At 41.8% G+C, this 21,035-nt stretch overlaps 1 protein-coding gene across 4 annotated transcripts in view; it reads right to left on the bottom strand.

Annotated features, from left to right (window-relative positions):
- Positions 1–17,192, bottom strand: part of LOC130253055 (integrator complex subunit 6-like) — a 39,454-nt gene extending 22,262 nt beyond the window's left edge. For 3 of the 4 annotated variants that reach the window (XR_008840503.1, XR_008840504.1, XM_056491309.1), the window contains exons 1-2: positions 16,946–17,192; positions 16,777–16,854 (exon numbers count right to left, since the gene is read on the bottom strand). Coding sequence is in view for 2 of the 4 variants with exons in the window: in XM_056491309.1 (XP_056347284.1) it covers positions 16,777–16,854; positions 16,946–17,191 (324 nt within the window). In the remaining 2 variants the exon portion in view is untranslated. The remainder of the gene's footprint in view (positions 1–16,776; positions 16,855–16,945) is intronic. The other variant, XM_056491311.1, reaches the window with a different exon arrangement.
- Positions 17,193–21,035: the final 3,843 nt, after the last annotated feature.

Genomic DNA, 21,035 nt, shown 5'->3' with positions numbered 1-21,035 from the left:
GGATCATTTCAGACAGCCTGACTTGTGCTGGGACAATCTCTGAGCAACACATCCTCCAGGTGAAGCAGGTTCTCCTCCCTGTGTACTGGGATCAGCAGCAACCACCTGCTGACTGTGCCAGCTGTGCAAGAACATGAGAGGACAGGATTTTCCTGGGCTTTTTTAAGCAGCTGTATCCCATTGCCAACCTTTAGTACACACCGTGGGCTCTGTAAATGGTCTTAGGATAGTCATGTTCAGAACTGTAAAAGAATATAAGAATCAAATAGAGACATGTGATGTTCAATACTTCTGTTGAGTTGACAAGTCTAAGCTGGGTGGGTTTCTTCTCAGAATGGAGAATTATCATAAGATGATACAACAAAAGCATTTTGATCAAGTTTAGCTCCCTTAACCAGTTCTTCAAGCTTGAGATTCATGCAAGGGATACAAGAGAGAAAACTTTGCAATGGGACAAAGAAAGAACAGACTTTCAACAAGAGTGGTTCAGTTTCATGATTAAATTGCCCTGGAAGCCCAAAAGAACCAGGTAATTCTCAGTAAAACACCATCAACACACACACAATCACGACCTAAAATAAAGCATCTCATCAGCAGAGCCACAGCAACCTCCCACACCTGTGGTCAGCTCAAGGCAAAAATGAAGTGCAAGCATAGGCTCACTGTTTCGGAGTAAAACTGACCCAGCTAATGGTATTTTTTCAGAGTGAAATAGGACCAAATCCCAAACAAGATGGTTTGTCTTATCCGAAAGAAGCTTCTCTTAAATAATTTTAACTGAACAGTTACCAAAATAGTTTTGTCAGAATTCTATGGACCCATAAATATAGGTGAGATTGCTCCCTTTTGTCTGGCAAAAACACCCATCAACGTTCTTGGGAACAGCCAGGCTGGAGTCCAAAAAGTGTTTTCCAGCAAAGACCATTTGTGTTATGTTGTTACAAAAGCACATGGGGGAACAAAACATTTACTAAAGAAACACTATTCCCAGCCTACATTTCTTGATTTGAACTCCAATGAATATAAGAATATTCTTTATAAAATAAACAGTAAGAGTCTTCACTGATATTTGGAGATTCTGCTATTTTCCCATTGTGAAAATGTTTGCTCAGCTTCCAGCTCTCTGTTTGATCTCACTGCAGTGTGGTCAACTGCCTGCAAAATAAAACATGCACCATTTCCCCAGGCAGAAGTAGGAAAGCTGAAGGTACAAGGAGCAGCTGATCACCATAGGTTGGCTGTCCAAGAAAACTATTTTTCATCTTACAGCTCTTACAGATCTTTAAAGATAAAGCCAAGGAGAACTGTACCTTTGAAATAACAGCAAAATGGAAGAACTCATAACGAGAACAAGAGCAGCAAATGAAAGATTTCCATATTCAGGTTTAAATAAAAATCTGATTAGTTAATGTACTGCATTCTCTACCTTATCCTCAAAAAGATTCTTGAATCAAAAACACTTCAATCAATGACAAGAAGGTCTATTTCTTTAAAATATTTTTCTCCAGAAAGACTCAAGCCAACGTATATAATGAAACATGTATTTCAGGGACAGAAACTCCAGCCCTAAAGAAGTCTGTACATTCTCCTTTCCATATATACAGTAGGAACATTCTTTGGGCAAAACAGTCAAGTACCCAACACCAAGCAGATGCACAATGAGTTCATGTTAAAGTGATTAAATAATAATCCTTCCTAAATTCAAAATACTGCCACTAAAGCTGCTTACAAAAAAAAAAAAAACAAAACAAAAAAAAAACCACCACTGGCTCTATTTGCCAGGAGAAACACTAACAAGCAAAAAAAACCCAACCAAAATCCCACAACCTTAAAGGACCAAACACAAATATATTACACAAAACTATGTATCCTCTACAGGTCAGTAACTAGGAAGTCAGAACTGAGTATTAGTTATTTCAGTTGTTTATGAACCAATTTGAACAGTGAGAGTAGTTTCTTCTAATCTTCAATATTACATTCCAACTTAGTCACTTTTATGCCCAGAATTTATTAATAGCAATCTGAGCAGCCTTTACCTTGCCAGTATGTTACTGGCCTTTCCTTTGATAATTTATATGAACAAATAATTTCAGACTCTAAACACATACCAAAAGACTTTCAAAGACAGCTAAGAAAAAAAAAAGTACTAAACCAAAAAATCTCATCCTCTTTGCTTATGCCAACAACAGGCAAAAATGCAGTGTCATTTGGCCTTCTGCAAGCTCTGGATACCATCCTACAAACCACCCAGAGATTTGGAAGCATCAACCACCTTCCAGCTCCTGTTTCAGCCTTTGCGAGCAAATCATGCTGACAAGAAATAACATACTTAAAAAGTAACATTTTCCTCTGGTGACTTGGTTTTCAGACAAATCCTTGGCCTGCTCTATATTTCACCACACAGCTATGGAAGTATTTCAGCTGCTTCAAGAAGCAGGTAAGGTCAAACCAGCTCATTTCGGCAGGAGAAAGGCCGAGATTAACACGAATTCAATCACCAAGGTGAAAAATCCAGTGAAGAAAAGGAGGCCTTACTTAGGCCAACAAGAATCAGGACTAACTGAACATCAAAAGAGCAGAGCTGAGAAGCAAAAGAAAATCTTGGTCATAGCCAGTAGATTAAAAAGACCTTCAGGACTTAGTAGAAACAGAAGATTTTAGCTGTAAGACACTACAAAGAAAATCTTATAAAATGCTGTATTGGGAGTTAAAAAACAAAAACAAATCACTCCAGCCCACCTCTGTCACATAAAAGGGGCAATATCATACAAGTAAAACATCACCAAGTTTTGAATACCTGTAACACACAGATCTTGAAATCTCAGCTACACTGGCTTATCTGTCAAGTTAAAAGGTCTTATAGTAGGTTTTTTTTTTTTATTGGTTTGTTCTGGCTTTGATTGGTGCAGTGCTTTTTTTCTTTTATTCTTTCCAACTATTTTTTGGCACAGTTTGGTCAGTTGGTAAAAAAAGGGGCAGTGCCAAAGGCTGGGCATTAGAGCACAAGAATTCCAGGTCCAAAGCAGTTCCCAGTTTTACCAGCTCCAGGATGTCAGGGACGTGGTGCTTTGGAGGTTCCAAGTCTTCATCTTTAGAGCTTCTAATGAGCAATGCCATAACACTGAGCTGCATAGTTCATTGTTCACTGGACTGCTTTCAGATCTAATTCAAAAACTGCAATATTACTAAAAATAATCTTCCAAGACAATTTGCAATCCTGCATGCCAATCACAACAGCATGTGTTACAATAAGTACTCAGTTTTTCATCAAACATACAGATTTTTAAAAGTTCTGCTAATGTCTCCCTAGAAAGAACTACTACATTTCAGATATTACAACTTGTTTGAGTATTTAAGTTTCTCAATAATTCAAACTATTATTAAATGCACCCATTTTAGGAAAACAGACCCTAAGACAAAATGCCTGTGACTTGTCAGTGGCAATCATTTGGAAAAACTAAGGTAAGGAAAAAAAACCAGCTGTTGAAATCTGAAAACAATCCTGCTATGGAATTTCCCAGTACCACAGGAAGACAGTGAAACCAGCAGAGCATTCTGCCTCCCAAATCACCAGAATGATTCCTTTTTAAATTACCTTTCTGTTCACTGGTGACTGTACACATGATCACAACTCAGACCTGCTCACGTCTGAGCCAAATCAAGCAGGCATCTATTTTACACAGAAGTGAATTATTCTTCTGGACACCCTAAAATGCAAGGGGCTGCTTCCCAAAAACTGAAACCTCTTTGTACTCCCCTGAACCCAGCCCCAGCACTGCAGTTTGTTCTGCAGCAGGGACTAACCTCATTTGCAGCCTTGAGCTTCCCTGCCTGAGCATCAGCAACTTTGGGATAGGAGTTTTAGCAAATCAAGACTCTCTTGGTCACCCCAGTTCTGCCACAATAAAACTCAGCAAACAGGGAAAGGGAGAGGTGCTGGCACCATGTGTCCCCTTGCCCATAAAGGACAGGGTAAGTCTTCTCAGTTCAGAGCAGGAATGCCCACGCTACCCCCATGTGTTTGATTTGTTGCTCAAAGATTTGCCAGCTAAAAATAGCACACAGGAGAAGGCACGACTACACTATGAACACCAAATACATTTTTATTTAACATTTTTCACATCCTAAAATGATTTCCAAATCATATGACCTACTAATCACCTACTAATTTAATCCTCACAATTGTCTGTGCAAACAGAGCAGAAAAACAGCTCTAAGAGACTCTTACAGACATTGACTCTCCTCCAAATACTTATGAATGCCATTTTGGAGGCAACAGAGCTCTCAGGATTTCTGTACCTTCGGCTGCAGAACTCTTCTCTCCTTTCAGCACTTATACTTTCTTGTTTGTTCTATGCAACACACCTGTTCTGTCACTGCACAGCATCAAACAGCCCATAGCAAAGAAACTCCCAAGATCAATTCTATTTTGTTCTTGGCACAGGGGAGCAGAACAGCACCCACCTCTGGTATCTGAGATCAGCACAGCTCCAGCACACAAGGATCCTGGCACACAGGGCTGAAACCAGCTCAGCACTGGGGCGGTGCTGAACACAGGGAGCAGCCAGGGCTCCCTGGTTGCTCCAGCAGGTGCACACTGCTGTCTGCTGTGAGACCTGGCTAACAAACCCTCCTTCTCAGTTCTCATCTGAGCAGCATTTTAGCAGGTAACCAATTCACAGGTTTAAACTACTCCCTCAACAATCCCACAGAGCAGTCAAGTACAATGAAGAGTCCACAGAAGCATCACTTGGTCCCCCTTACATCAGAGCTAGTGAGTACCAGATCAGAGTGCTAAGGCTAAGTATTGCGAATAGCAAGTTAATTGTTTCTTCCTGTAGTTATTTCTGCTGCTTTTGTAAGACACTCAAACTGAAAACTATCCAGCAAAAGTGCTTCCTTAAATCCAGAGGGGATTTTATGAAAATTTCATTTTTTAAAAAGCACTAAAATTCCAGTCAAATAAATATCACAAAAGCTTAATATACATAAAATGTCTCCAAGAGACCAGATAAGCATAAACTGCTTTAAAACATCTTTAGCAAAAAAAAAAAAAAAAAAAAAAAAAAAAAAGTCTTAAAAAAAGAAGAAACTGGAATGGATGATTCCTTCGATCCCAAACAGCTGATACACTCTGACAGCAAATTTTTAGCAGGAAGCTGTCACTTTGCACACCCCTCTATGTCCATCCATCTGCAGGCACCACAATTCTTCCTTTTTCTCTGGGACACACTATGTACCTTGGTAACACAGAATCTCTCCTCCCCTCACCCACACTGATTTTCCCCACACAGCTGGAAACAGTGCAGGGAAGGTGTCATGCACCTTCAGGCCCATGGGCAGTGCACACAAACAGGGCAGCTGTCCCTTGGGACACAACAGCCACACTATGTCCCCTCCTGGACACTCTTCACTCAGTGCCTGGGGAGCATCCTCCAGCTTCACTGCCCCCCAAAGCAACCAGGCCTTGCACTCCAAGGAAGGGCTGCAGTGAGAACTGAGATGCCCAGGAGACCCCCTTCAATTGCACATTTCTAAGCTCAACTTTCCTGTACCTGCACCCATCAGACTAAGCAATTTCTAAAGACAGATCCAACCAGTTGGTTTTCTAAAGCACATTAGTAAATGTGAACTGCATTCTAGCAAATTATATGCCAGTATTTATTACAGGCAGTCAGCTACACAGAAAACCATTTCTTCTTGTATAGAAAGAAGTATTTCTCCATGAAACCTTAATATAAGAAAATCCAAAGAAAGCTCAGCCACTACACCATGTGGTTCACTGTCCTTTCAAGATAACTTCACTATTAAATAAGACATAGAAATGCTTTTCCTTCAAGAAGAATTCAAGATGTTTATGTTAAGAGCAAATCAAATAATCTTTCAGCACAGCACCCCTGCAAAACACTAGCAGAGAGGTTCCTAAGCTCCAGTTACAAAACGAGTTCTGGGGCCTTTTGTTAATATCAGCACTCAGAGAGAAGCAGCACCTTCTCCTATAGGAATTCCAATGCAGATGCTGTATGAACAACTCAAAGCTGGAAACTGCTTGGAACCAAGGGATAATAATCAATGACAAGCAGAAAGGAAAAAGCCTACACTACCTTTTTATTTATTACCTGCTGCTCCTGCTTCAATCCATCTCTGGATTAAGCTTTTTGGTCAACAGTATTTCATGTATTTTGACAGTTACTGTCACTGCACTTTTTCCTTTACAAGGATAAAAGGAAACACATGAAGAAAGGAAAGTATAAATACCAAAGAGATCATGGTATCACCCTGTTCCAAAAAGCATTCTTATTTAAAAACACTATCCAGTTAAAAAGCACCTATTTCTGAGGAACACTCCAGAAGCCAGGATATTTCAGTACACAGCTGAACCAGAACAAGCTACATTTCACACAACAGCTTAATGGAGAGGGAACACAGAAGTAATCACAGTTTGCAGCCTTAGCACAGTAAGCTTAACAAGAGGCTCCATGCTCCTGTTCAGCAGCATAGCAGTCATTTCAGAAATACCATTATAGGTGCATCTTATCCAAACACTGTAGAGAGGGCAACTGCTGAAATGTAGAGGTTTCAATCAAAGATTTTCAACTACTCCCAGAGCCTGTTGCTCTTTCAGCCTATCAAATCCACTTTCAATACCAGTCAGCCCCAGCTCTGTCCTTCTCCTGGTCCCTTCCTACACTCAGCATGACTGGAGAAGTCACAAGGAATAAAGGCAATAGCTAAGAGGTAACAGAGCAGGTGTAAATTGACACAAGAGATTCTTCACTGCACATTTTTGGAAATCAAGTGGGAAAGCCTTACTGATGATACTCCAGCTTTACACCCCAGAGCTGAAACAACACAGTCTGATTCACGTTAATTTTGCAAACTGACACATTCCTTACTTCTTCCTTCCAAAAGCACATCAAAGAACTAGAGCAGCACACCAAAGTGCTACAGGTATTGCAAATTTACTTCAAAACTCAAGAAGGTAAATCTAGAAGGAGTCATCTAATCACCAGCTTTCCTCAATTAAATTATAAAATAGTGTTCAAGGCACTGCTGAGGAAATGAAATGCTTTAGATGACCATTAAATTCATATACTCACTGAAATATCAACTAGCCAGCTCTGGTCCCACCACATCCCAGCCTGGGAGCACCATCAGGGGCCTGGCAGCAGCTACAGGCACCAAGTGCTCTGCCTCAACAGATGCACATTATCCCACAAAGCAGAGCTTAACTTTTTTTTTTTTTTTGTCAAAACTCACTGGCTGAACCATGAACAAGCTATGAAGACCAGTGCTAATGCATTATATTCACTCAGGAGCAGAGCATGAAAACACCAGCTTAACCACACTGTAGATCTTTGTTTTCTGTCCAATTAATTGCTCAACAACATCCATCTTACCAAGATTCTTACTTTTTTAAATACCATTTCACACATTTAAGATCTTAAAGTCATCTGTGAGAACACAGACAAATTAACAATTGCCTTATCTTTAAAAAGTAATATTAAGGAGTTCTGAACTGTTAAATTTTTTTTTAGTCTAGAATAACATTTCAAAAATCTAATGCTACTTATCCTGAAATTTGCATAAATACTTAAGGAAATTATCATAACTGGGTAAACTGTGAGACAGAAAACTGTAACAACAAAAGTAACAGTAATAGCTATTTAAAAATAAAACAAGACTTTACTTATCTGACAATAAGTTTCGGGGATCCTTGTCAATCTCAGTTCTTACACCAAAAGAAATTTTGTTTTTCAATACTCTGCAGAGTGAATATACAGATCAATACAAGTCTATGGGCAACTACAGATTCTGCACAATAACAGTCTCTTTACAAGAATGTACTTTTTTTTCTTGGCACATTCCTAAAACCTTGATCCTAGAACATGCTGCTTACAGCTGAAATTGATTGCTACATGTATTCTAAGTATTCTAAAATTAGCCAGAAAAAAAAACACAAAGCAAAAAAATTCCTTGCAATTATTGCCTGCTATATTTTTGGGGGGTGTAAAAGCACAAGAGTTACGTTATTAAGAGGTGCTCTGTAAGAATAAAGTTTAAGAAAGAAGAAAAAATTCCATGACTCAATCTACAAGAGTGCATTACTTAAGCAATAATCTTCATTTAAAATTCAGAACAGCACCAGCTACTCTTTCCATAGGGATTTTTTGGTTGGTTGGTTGGCTTTTGGGGGCATGTTTTGTTGTTTTGATTTTTCTTTCTCTTTTTTTTTTTTTTTTTTTTTTTTTTGTGGGTTTGGTTTTTTTGTTGTTGTTGGGGTATTTTTGTAGCCTATGTTAAATTAAATAAAATCAAGGATATAGACATTCAAAGTACAGACAGTGAAGAGAATCACTAAGGCTGAAGCCATCTGGAACCTTGGAGCTGCACTGCTCTCCCCCACAACAGACCACACGGCGCAGAACCTGCTTTTTCCCACTGGATCCCAGCTGGAACACTGCAGGAGACAGCACCAAGTTACATCTTTTCTAGATCACAGCAAGCTCAAAACATCATTGTTGCACCAGCACTGCAAATCATAGTTCCTCCTGGCAAGCTGTTACAAAATACACAAGGGTGAACAAGGTAGAAGTGTCTGCAATCTTAATTACCTTTTCCACTGTTAAAATGTGAGGCAATCAGCACTCAATAGTACATTAGCTCTCATCAAGTTAAAAAAGGATGAATGCCCATTCTCATGGTACCACTGATGTACCTTGTGCATATTTTTAGCCACACCACATAGCCAGGGTGCAAGGCCCAGGCCTTTTTACACATATATACCAACAAAAAAGACATCATTCAAAAAAGCTCCTAAGTGAAACTGAAATAGTAACAGCACAAAAGGGGAAGAGGCAGACCACAAAGATTCCATGTGCCAGGAACCACTAACTTCACAAAGCACCTTACTCCTTACAGAACATCCCCTCTATAAAAACCCAACTCAGGAGTAAACTCAACTGTTTGATTCCACATTTTAAGTTTCTATTTTTAAAATAAAAGTGACCTTTGCACTGAGGATGAGTAAAGCCTCTTAATGCAAACATATCTACTTTTGCCTAGTTTATCCTGTAGTCTTAAGGGCTTACATCTTTGAATGTGCCCAAGCCCAAATAAAGAACCAAATAAAAATATGAAAATATAAATTACTACAGTGGCTGTAAACAACAATTATGGTTTCCACTGAAGGTCTCTGGCATCTCATCTACTGCACAGTATAAAGCAGAAACCCAGCTCACATGAAAAAGCAAGCTTTTGCTTTGCAGATTCCTGTAGGAGCAGAACCAGTTAAAATATTTTCATTAAGAATTAACCCAGCTACACACCCTTGCCCTTCCATGAAGACAAGCAGCAGCTGAAAGCACAAGTTCAAGTATTTAACTACCTCAAAATTATAATAATAAAAAGGACAGATAAGCAGAGTTCAGTCCCTCATATCGATCAAGTTAGTTTCTATCTATGTTAATTTCTGAACTGTCCTTCCATTCAAATCGATTCCTTTCAAAAATTTAACTACCACTTTTAAGTTCTTGCATGAATTTGATTTTTTACAAAATACCTCCATTTCAGAAGGCACAAAACTACCTTTTAGAAGAATGAATCACCCTGATTACTACTGCTTTGTTTTTTTTAAAAGCAAAAGGTACACTACTTTTCACAGAATTCCTCATTATAATGTTCTGTCCTCATTACACCAGTTCCTGGAAAAGGTTGCTTACTACAACTCACAATCAGGACACAAAGAAGTAAGACAGCATGCTTATGCATGTTTAAAAGCATTTTAACATGTTTTACTCTACCCAATATGATGTTTCTCAGGAATGGGAATGTGCTTTTTAAAGGATACTCTCTTACAGGAATCAATTTAGTACCTTTATAAGCTCAAAGGGGCTACAATACTTCCTTGCCTGCTGCAGGGATACCAACTGATAATTCCTAAGATTTTAGAAAAGTAGATTTTTAGGTGTTTTCAGATTCTGAGACACATACACTGCAGTGTGTAAAATATAAACCTACCACTTGCACCAACAAGAACCTTCTGCCTATGGCTGTATTTAACCAATTTCAAAATGGATGCCTAATTTTAAAAAAGGAACTTTTTGTACACATTCTTCCATCAGATTTAAGTGATAAAGCAGTAAAATCAAAAGGAGCATGTAAAAACTGTTTGATGGTTATTCCCAAACAGTATTAAGTTGATTTTGTTTTGCCCTCAAAAAAAAACTAGACTATCTGATTTGCATGAGTGTTCCTTAAACAGTTGTCAGTTAAGTCAGTTAAATCAGTTGATTTCTGTTTCTCTTCCTTAAGTCACTGCATTTAATAGAGGAAAAGCAACTGTTGGCTTTAACCTGCCAGTCATTTCTCCTCAAAGACAGTCTTGTGAAAACACACAAATTTCACAACAAAGTCTCAAACAAGCACAGTAAAAGATGTGGAGGAGAGGTGTGTGTAGTACTTCCCAGGTAATGGAAGATGTTGGTGCTCAGAAATAAAAAAGTGTATAGTGCATAGTGCATAGTGCATAGTGTATAGTGTATAGTGTATAGTGCATAGTGCATAGTGGAAGAACAGGAATGGTTATCTCTCTCCACTACTCAAGTACAGAATACAGTCTCCTGAATCAGTTATCAAGAACAGACACTGTGTGTGCTGCTTATATTTCATCCAGCCCCTCAGTACTACATTCAGCACCTTTTTTCCCCCCTTTCCAATGCCTGGCTAGCGTGTTCACTAAACGTGTACATCATATCTGGAGAGCAAGATAGGCCTCTCCCACTGACCTCGGCTTGCTTTCCCTTTTGCACCCCTTGGATAGCAGCTTCCCTCTTGCCCCTGCAGCTGCTATCTGCCTTGCACCAAAAATTCTGCCTGCACACCCTACTGCCAGCTTGCAAAGCTCCAAGTGTATTCCCAGCTGTCCACACCACTCCTTCCACAGGACAGGCACAAGTACTTGTGCTTGCCAAAAGTCAGACCTTTTGCATAAAAAACCCAATGATTTTCACTCTCTCAAGATTCCTGTAAAAACTTAATCAACTTAGGCTTATTCTGTGGATCTGTTACAGTTAAGCTTATTAGGTATTCCTCTGGTTTTCTTCCTTCACAAAGGTGATAAAACACACTAATGCATTTCCTACCACCTCAGGCAGCATTCCTGCAGATCTCTGCCTCAAACCCAACAGGTCTCACGGCTGGGTTTCTCTTTCTCCCTGCAGCTCAGGGTCAGGAGCTCTGATCTAATTTCTTCCAGAAACAGACAAACAGATCTCACATCTCTCTTTCTGTAGCACAACCTATTCATCTGCCTCTGCCCTGTGCAGAATGAGTGGTAATCAGTTCTATTCTGCATAGGTTCTCCATGAAAGCAAAATTTAAAAATGCTGGCAGAAGTTTCTGTGTCACTGAATTAAGACAGCAAAGTTAGTCTCCTCGAGTGTGACCTTATGAACTCCCAGTTTTGAAGCTATTTCAATATCATAAATAAACAGGTTATTTACATACAATAAGTATTCTGTGACTGATGTTTAAAGAAGCCTTACACAGATTCCTACTCTAGCCTCTAAGAAATCCCAATTCGACTCCAGAATTTCAGGGGAAAAAAGAAAAGGTTGCTCAGAGTCCATTTCGAAGAGCTGCTCCCACAAGGGAGCTCCTTAGCACTGAAACATATGTTCAGGCTAGCAGGGAACAGCAGTAGAACTGGAAGGCATCCTATCCATCAGTCCCAGTTTGCACATCTCAAACAGTGCAGTGTTTCACACACATTGTATAAAGTAATTTGAGCTACTTCTTAGACAGCTACATACGTATTTCTGCACTCAAATTCATGGAGCCTATTTCTGCAGTGCAGTCACAGCTGACTCTTGAATTCGGTATAACACAACAGAAGGAGGAAAATATGTATTTCAGAATATAACTTATGTTCTCTCAGTCCTCTGACTTGTGACCAGATCATTTATGAAGGTCAGACGATAGAGTCTCACAAGAACATAAAACAGAAGTCATATTTCTGTGACCATATCATAAATAATATTCCTTGAGCCCTGAGGAAAGACCATATCACTGCCAGCAGCCAGATACCAGTCACAAGGGAACAGGGCAGTCCAGTTAATCAATAACTTCACATAAGGCCACCATTGTGTTTTTGGTCTGGGCCTGAACTCGCCATTTGCAGCCCAAGTCCACAAGCAAACCACAAACTGCAGGATGTGAGGTTTCACAAAAATTGAGAATGGAAAAAAAAAATAAATGAAGAATTAAGCCTTGCTTTCCTTTTAAAAAACTTCTTAGGTTAAGATTTTGGTATGAGCTCCATTTTTAGACACATCTAGATAGATCTTGATGAAACATCATCACTGGAAAATAGGAAAAGCTTGGGGGAAAAGGGCAGGTGAGAAGACTGTTCTCTCATCCTTGTACTTTTACTCTAGCACCATTAATTCACAAAAAAAACCAAAAAAAAACAACAACAACAACAACCAAAAAAAAAAAAAAAAAAAAAAAAAAAAAAAAAAAAAAAAACACACACAAAAAAAAAGACAAACAGCAAAATTGGTTAAGATTCTGGCCACTTACACCACAGCATACATACAGAGAAACATCTATATTTGACAAAGAGTGCCAAAATTTATGTGATTTAAAAAAAAAAAAAAAAAAAAAAATCAGTTGGGTAAATATACTAAAAAAGCCACAGAAGACCACGAGGGCCATACCAAGAGCTCACCACAGGCCCCTGAGCCACAAACCATGCAGAGCTGTCAGTACCACGCCTGGCCTGTAACCACCCCCCTGCCCAGGCATTCCGGATCAGCCACGCTGTGCAGGAAGGGATGAGAAGGGTGGGGCTGGCTGGCACTCAAGGCTTGGAGGTGCTGCAGCACCAGGGCACAACACGGCTGTGATGGAGCAAGATCCGGGTTCCAGCCATCCATGGACACAAAGTCCTCAAAACAAGGACACATCAGAACTCTATTCCCTGAATAGGACAATGCACTTCTCTTAGCCAGAAGGCCGTGAATGTCAAATACCCTGCCAGGCAGCAAGGCTGCTCTTGAACCCATTTTTCTTGCCCAACTGGAAATGAACTCCTTCCATATCTAAATTAAAGCACTGGTGTTTTAATAGTAATAGACACCTTTTACAAAAGTGCTTTACTATACATATTTTTACCTTCCCACGCATGCCAAATACCCAAAATCAGGTACCCTAATACCAGAACAGACTGGTTTACTACCATGTTAACATACCACTAACCAAGACTCACTTGATAGCACCCTATCACAATTTTAATCTAAAAAATATACCTAAAAACATTAGGCTGAACATTCTTACTTCATTAAATAACATTTTCCCTCCTAGTTCATAAATTGAGAGTTTGCCCAAACATCCAATGAAATGTACAGGTATTTTTCCACTGACCTATACAGGATCACATCACTCAACAATTACAAGGTTAATACATTTCATAACATGCTTTTAAAATATTAAATATTTGTCTCTTATTGTAGAGTACTTTGGAAACAAAGTAAGAGTTACAAATGGTTGCACCATAATTGCTGTCACAAATCACCACCTATACGTTATATAACAAATAGAAGCCAAACAGCTGACAAGGTTCCAAGAGGCATCTGCTGCCAGAGTGGGGCTGAGATTTCTGCCATCCCCATCTTCCCAGGACAGCACCCTGACTCCTCTTTAGACACTTGTCATCACAGCTTTTTGCAGAGCCCCACTGCAAACTGAGAGACTAAATAATTCCGTTTTTAAAAATGAAACAGCTAAAAGCAGTCAAACAGAAGCAACAGGTCCTGTAAATAACTTCAAACCATCTATACTAAAGACAGTTTCAAAAATATCACATTACTTTCAGATTCTGGCAAATCATTTGTGCAATAGCATGATCCTTCCACTTAGCACAATATGCATAATACTTTCTTGATATATTTTTATCTATCAAAAGTGAAGCAGCGCTGTTGGCTTGAAATACTTTAATGCCACAGGCAAACAAATTTTGAAACAAACCAAACCAAAGCATGTATCTCAGCTACTCCTGCTCCAAAGCTCAGGTTCCTGTAATTCCTCTGCCTCCCTAGGTGGTCTCAACTCCATTACCAGATTATTTCCCTCAAGTGCTTCGCTGGTAAACCATATGAGAGGCTATGTAATTTAATTAGTATAAATCATAAAGAAAACAAGAGGATAAAGCAGCCACTGCTGCACATACTTGGAAAGCAAGCCTGCAAAATACATTCACTTCCCAAGTTTATTTTCATCTTCTCTAAATCAAGAGAAATAAAGTATTTAACTGCAGTTGCATGAGCAAAGAAACCAGGTTTTATATCTTTTACAAGCATGTTCTGAAAGACAGAGAGAATCTGGCCTAGACCAGGAAGTTTTCCTGGCACAACTGTGGTTGTTAGAAAATTCAACAGAGGGAGCATCATAAATACCAGTGCAGTCTTGAGAACAAGTCTTCAAACAAGGAGTCATCACTGCTGTGAGGCTTTCTCTGCTCAAGGAGCAGACACCATGACAGCCCAGGAACACTCATTTATGCCATGAAGTCTTTATGCAATAGTTGAGCTGCACTTGTGATCATAATTACTATAATCAGATATTTACTGAATCTGCAGCCTGTTCCTAGGAAAGTTACTAATTTTTGAAAAAATATTTTAAGATTGTTTAAGGTCCAATTTAAGAACCACCATGCTAAAGGCAGAAATATAAATTTCTAAGAGATTATTAGTAAGTTACAATACTTTTCCTTGGCTATTCAACGTGTACTAAATATGATTGAATGCTATGATGGGTATCACAGTCCCATTTATTTCAATTACTATTTACTAAAACTGTGAACAGTCAGATGCTCATTAGCTCATCAGAATGTACACAGATGTTCATTAAACACAAGGATCTTTCTCAGCAAATCTGAGTATAGATGTGGCAATAACCTGTAGCATTACCACACAGACCTCCAGCAGCAAAGTCATTTTTTTATTAAATCACCAGTATGCTTGCTGTCATTGCAGGGAGCAAGCTCATTTCTCAAACATAAGATACACTTGTAAAATATTTGACACAAAACTAGAAGAAATCTAGGACACAAGAAAACCAGTTAACACTGGCTTAACAAAGATTTGAGGTTTGCATAAATTTAGGTTCTCCAGCACAAACATGGATGGGACAAACAGTGTGTACATAATGTCTAAAAAATACTTCTCCTAGGCAGATGTAGGATTTTTGACATAAGTTTCTGTAAGTTAAGGATGGTTTCAACTCACAGAAATGACTTCTACACCTTCTTCTGGGGAAATGAAAGGTGCAATACCAAATAATAAATACTTACTCTATGACTTGCCACTTCAGAAAGCTGTGTAAATTTATTACTGATGAAAGGAGCCAAGATTCATAGCTCGTAAGTACATTTCCTCACTATCTAATATGTGAGTAAGAGAATAAGCTCACAGCACCAGTGAGCCCACTTACTTTTAAAATGTCTCAAGAAGTCCTAGCTGGGAGATCTAGAATATTTTGCTGTCTAGGATGACCAACAATGTATTTTAACTTCTTTGGCCTTCATAGCCTGTGTCTACAGCCCAACAGTTATGATAAGCAGTGTATTTCTCTGAGCAAATATAGTCCCAATCCAGGAGGATTCCAGAACTCCCACAGCAATGCTTTCTGTGACACACTTTACCTAAGTATTTTAAGTTAGGACGTTTCTATCAGCAAGCTGCAGCCTACAGGATAAGGGATGCAGCATCGCGGTTTTTTTTTTTTTTTTTTTTTGCCTAAACCTCGTGGTGCAGACGATGTGATGTGAACAGCATGGCTGTACTTGCCTCAAACTCGAGGAATGAGAAAACAGGGACAAGGGGAGCCAGCCAGGCAGACTTGTTTACTTTCAAGGAGGCTCAGGGCAAACCTCATCATTCTCTACAACTCCTTTACAGGAGGCTCTAGTGAGATAGGGGCCAGTCTCTTCGGCTGTGCCTGCAGTGAGGACCAGAGAAAATGGCTTAAACTGGGACAGAGGAAATTCAGATTCGATATTGGGAAGAAAATGTTCATGATTCAGGAGGTTAGGCCGTTTAGGGAAGTGACAGAGTCACTGTCCCTGGAGGTGTTTAAGAGGCTGGCACTGGATGATGTGGTTTAGTGGTTTAGGAATTACAGTAGCAGTACTGGGTTGACGGCTGGTGATCTTAAAGGTGTCTTCCAACCTCGATGATTCGGTGGCTCCACATCCAGCACACCACAACCCTGCACGGAGTGGCGGCTGCGAGCACCTTCCACAGAACTGCTGCAAGATGAGCGGGGCGGGGGAGGGGGACAGGGGGACACACAACCCCAGCGCTGTGGCTTCTTGAATGGCAGCGGCGGAAAGAGCCGCGGGTGCTGTCCCACACCCACAGCCGCGCCGGGGCCCCGCGGCCGTGCGGGGTAACTCGCCCTGCCCCGCCCCGCCCGCCCCGCCGCGTGTCCCGGGGGTCTCGGGCCCGAGCGCGGCGATGGCCCCGCCGGAGCCGCCGCCCCGCGGGGGGCGGAGCGCGGCCGCCCCTCGTTGCGCCGGGGCGGTGAATCACGGCCCGCCCGTCTCCTCCCCCCCCCTCCTCCATCTCAGCAGCGCCCTCAGCCTCTCTCCTCCATACAAAAGCAAAATGTCCGCCATCTTCACAAGCTGCTGCTGCCGCCGCCGGGCCGGACGGGGCCGCGCCGCGCCAAGGGCGGCCCCGCCGCGGGGCCGAGGCGGCCGGGGGGGGTCATTACCTTGATGCAGTAGGGCGGCTCGTCGAACGTAACCAGCATGTACCTGTCGCCGCGGCTGGCCGGGTCCCGGGCCCGCAGCTGCGGAGAGAGCGGAGAGAAGCGGCGTGAGCGGGGCGAAGGGGGCGAGGGGGGGTGGGGGGCGGCGGCTCCCCCGGCGCCGCGCACTCACCTTCATGAAGATCTCCACGGCGCCCTTGGCGATGTCCAGGTAGCTGGTGCCCAGGTACGCCCGCTGGTTCATGGAGGCGGACGTGTCTATGAGGAAGAGGAGGATCGGCATGGTCCAGGCAGAGCCCCGGCCGGCGGGCTCCCTGCGGAGGAGGCGCGGCGCTGCCCGCGGCTCGCTCGGCTCTGGCGGCGCTGCCCGAGCTCGCCCGGACTCAACTTCTCTTCCCTGAGCCTCCACCAGCACCATGTGACCAGCGCGCACGCCATTGGCTGGCAATTATACCGACATTTGCATATTCATGGCGGCGCGCGCGGGGCGGGGGGGAGGGGGGTGACGGCGGGTGCGCGCGCGCCGCACCTGTCACACACACACACAGCGCTCGCCCCGCCCCTCTGCGGGGTCCCCCGCCCCGCGCTCCAGGGGCCGCCCCGCCCGGCCCCTCACGGGCCGGTCCCGGTTCCCCGTGTGCCCCCGGTGGCTCCCGGTAGCCGCAGCTGAGTCACCGCTCCGCCGCCTCGCACAGCCCTCCATGGCTGCGGAGCCCCGCGGCGCTGAGGGGAACGTGCAGGAGCTGTGTGCTCTTCCCGGGGAGCCTAGCGAAGCCTCTCAGCTGCTCACCCGGTGATATAATCGCCCCCGTTCCTGGTCTCCAGAGGTTTCCCTTCAGCACTAAATCCCCAGCCCCCCACGGGCGATCCTTTCCCAGGTCAGGTAACAAGCATCTCCCACAGGCAGTGCCTGCATCTGGGCATCACACACTGGCAGAGCACCTCAGTGTACTTGGGTCACGGCAGGATGGCAACAAATTAATTGTGGCAAAATTGAAAATATATAAACCCTGTAATATTGCCTACCACTCAGATAAAGGGGAAAAAAATAAAAATATATATATATTACCTGAATGGAGGGATCACAGAATCAATTGGCCTGGAAGGTTTGAGCTTATCGAGTCCAACCTATAGCCCCACACCACCTTGTCAACCAGACCATGGCACCGAGTGCCACATTCAATCTTCCCTTAAACATCTCCAGCAATGGTGGCTCCACCACCTCCCTGGGCAGCCCCTTCCAATGTCTAATCACCCCTTCTGTGAAAAAATTCCTCCTAATGTCCAGCCTAAACCTCCCTGAACTGTTCAAAGCCACGTCCCCTTGGCCTGCTGCTGGTTGCCTGGGGGAAGAGTCTACAACATCCTTTCAGGTAATTTTGGAAAGAAATAATGTCCTCCCTGAGCCTCCTCTTCAAGGTGTCCTGCTGCAGTGGGCCTGGCAGCCACCACCAACAGCAGCCAGATAAGGGGAAGGAGGCTGAGGAAGTATTTAGCACTATGTCCACTCATGAATGCTTGTTTGCTTCCAGGAGCAAATCCAAAACACACAAAAGCAGCACTGCCAACATGAATCTTGCTTTAAAATAATAAAGAAACTGATAATATTTTCCAGTGCTTTTAAATTCAAAGGCTTTTTCCAGATATTTTTTTGCCATTCATTTCAACAGCAGGCAGAATCAGTTTCAATTCTCACTCTGTTTTTGTGAAGCATTTGGACAATACTGTTGTTGCACAACATCACAGGTGAATGTTAATGCCCCATTACAAAGGATTATGAAATACAGTTGTTGGTAAAGATATCATTGCCCATTTTGATCTGAATAATCAAGAGATGCAAACTCATTTGATTCAGGCATGTACTCATCCCTTTTGTCACCAGAAAAAGCCCAACAGCTGCACACAGGACTTGCCACATCTCTATACTGCCTTTAGAAAGAAGTTTATATTTAAAAAAAAAACTTATGCAGGTATTTTTCCAATAACATTATCTCAGTAATTAATTCTACTGAACAAAAAGTAGGTAAATTAATAGTTGAAAAGCAGTGTATTTTGAAAAAGAATCCTGTCAAACTTGGAGACTCCATTCCGTTATCCAAGCCCTCCATAAGTATGTGCATCTGCAATTAAGGTTTCTGAATTTTAACAATCATAGCAGAAATACCAGGAGGGATAAACAGATAAATATTTTTACGCAAGTGCTTAGTGCACACGAATGGAGCCAGACTGAAACAAATGGGATTTGAATCTCTATAGATAAGATAAAAATGCAGATACTGTATTTTTGTACCGCTGCATATTAGTCTGGAAAGAACTCCTGGACAGGAACAGATTTGCAAAGGCCTGAATGGAAACTGAGCTATTGGTAGAAGATGGCACCTAACACTGCCAGGTCCTGGGAACTCGATGAGGCCACCTATGCATTGCTGTCATATCAGCCAGATGAGGTCAGAGACTCCCTTCTGCCTCCAGCTGACCTCAGCCAATTCCAGCTGGCAACCCAATGCCCCATGTCCTGCAGCCTCCTTGACTGGCTGTATGAAATGCTAAACAATTACAAGTTAATATCCTCACCATTTATTTTTATTTAATTCCAGACCTCCAGATACCTAAAAGCTACTCTTTTCCCATCCAGACATAGTGTTTAAAGGTCAGGATGAAACTTGTTTCCCATTCCACAGACTGACCTTTCCAAGGGCAGCAGCAGGCAAGATTCACATACTCTCCCCTCTTTCTCTCTAGAGGATCTTGTTTTTTTGATCCTGCTCCAGCTGGACACTGCAAGAGCTAAAGCCTTGCAATCTTCTAGGCACAATGCAAGACATTTATTTAGTTTAACAAGACACTTTTTATTCCTGAAATTGCAGACACTATGGTTCCTAACCTGTGTGAATGCAAACTGTTTGTTTTTGGAGTGCTGACTACCTGGCAGCTGTGGCAGTGGACATTCATCATCTATAAAGTTTAAACTTTTTTTGGTTTTTAATTGAAAATACACTCATCTACATTTCTTCGACTGAAATAGTTAAAGAAATTGTCTTTATGGAGAAATAAATCACAACAGCTATAGCAGGTTAAGCTGTCTATAATTAAATATTTTGAAATAATTTCTATGTAGATATTCTATCCCATAGTAAAAAGGAATAGAATTCAAAGTTAGTAATTCCAGTCAATTTTTGTACCAAACAGATCAGTGGTATTTTTCCCTGTTGTGCTGATAAAGTATTATTTTTCTGTTCCTTGTCCTAACACAGCTTAACATTTAAGCTGTTGCCTCCGACAGGATTTTAGCACTAACAGTTCATTTCTTAACACTTTTATATTGCTTCATCTTACTGTTTTCTCACCTAGCTGCTTTCTGCCCTGAACAAGTAATACACCTGTGAGACAGAAGCCAGGCTGCTTTAGACACTAAAGGTGCTCAGCTTTGGCACCAATTAGCCACCTGAATTTGAGGCACACTGGATACACTACTAAGAAATTATATACTTAAAATCTAGATCAACAGCTAAACCCTTCAAACCTCCCTCTGCTGCTGTGGCTCCCCTATCTTGTCATGTAATACAGCTGCCCTGATGACTTTCCTGCTTAATTTAAAACACTTCCAGCCAGAGCAGAAATGGTCACTGCTAAATCACTATAAAAACACAGATTAATCCATGCCGTGAGCTGGAAAGTATGATCTCTATCACACAAAAAAAGGGGCTGCCACCAGAGCTAAGGGACTTGCTTGGCACCACACAAGGTGCATTTTTCAGTACCACAGTGAGAATTCAGAAGGGTTTAGCTCTTAGGCAACCATAGATCTCTGCTGTCCCTTTCAGAAAGGTGAAATCCCCCATAAACTTAAAGAATTTGTGTGCAGCTGCACCTGGGTGTGGAAGGTAAGAAAATGTTCTAAATAACAGCTCCTTCACAATTATGTTCAAAATGGCAGAAGCTGAGCAAATTCAAGTGCTGTGATATTGTGTGCTGTATCAGGGCAAAATATTCTCCCCCGTCAGCAGTTAGCTGCTCTTAAGCCAGACACTAGAAAAGGCCAGGCTGCTTCTGCCAGTGTGTCACGCAGCCCCTTCTGGAAAAATAAAACAGAAAAAAAAGAAACCCAAACCAACAAACACAAACAAAACCCCCAAACCAGTATTTTCCAGGATATTGCTCAGCAGGACCTTTTTTCTATTTTGTAACTACACTACAAACTTCCATGAAACTGTAACTCAGTCTTAAAGATATCTACCCCTTTTACTTGTTCCATTTCCTTT

This window comes from Oenanthe melanoleuca, chromosome 4A (assembly GCF_029582105.1).
Source record: "Oenanthe melanoleuca isolate GR-GAL-2019-014 chromosome 4A, OMel1.0, whole genome shotgun sequence".
NCBI classification, from domain to species: domain Eukaryota; kingdom Metazoa; phylum Chordata; class Aves; order Passeriformes; family Muscicapidae; genus Oenanthe; species Oenanthe melanoleuca.
This window is presented reverse-complemented; position numbering and strand designations above follow the sequence as displayed.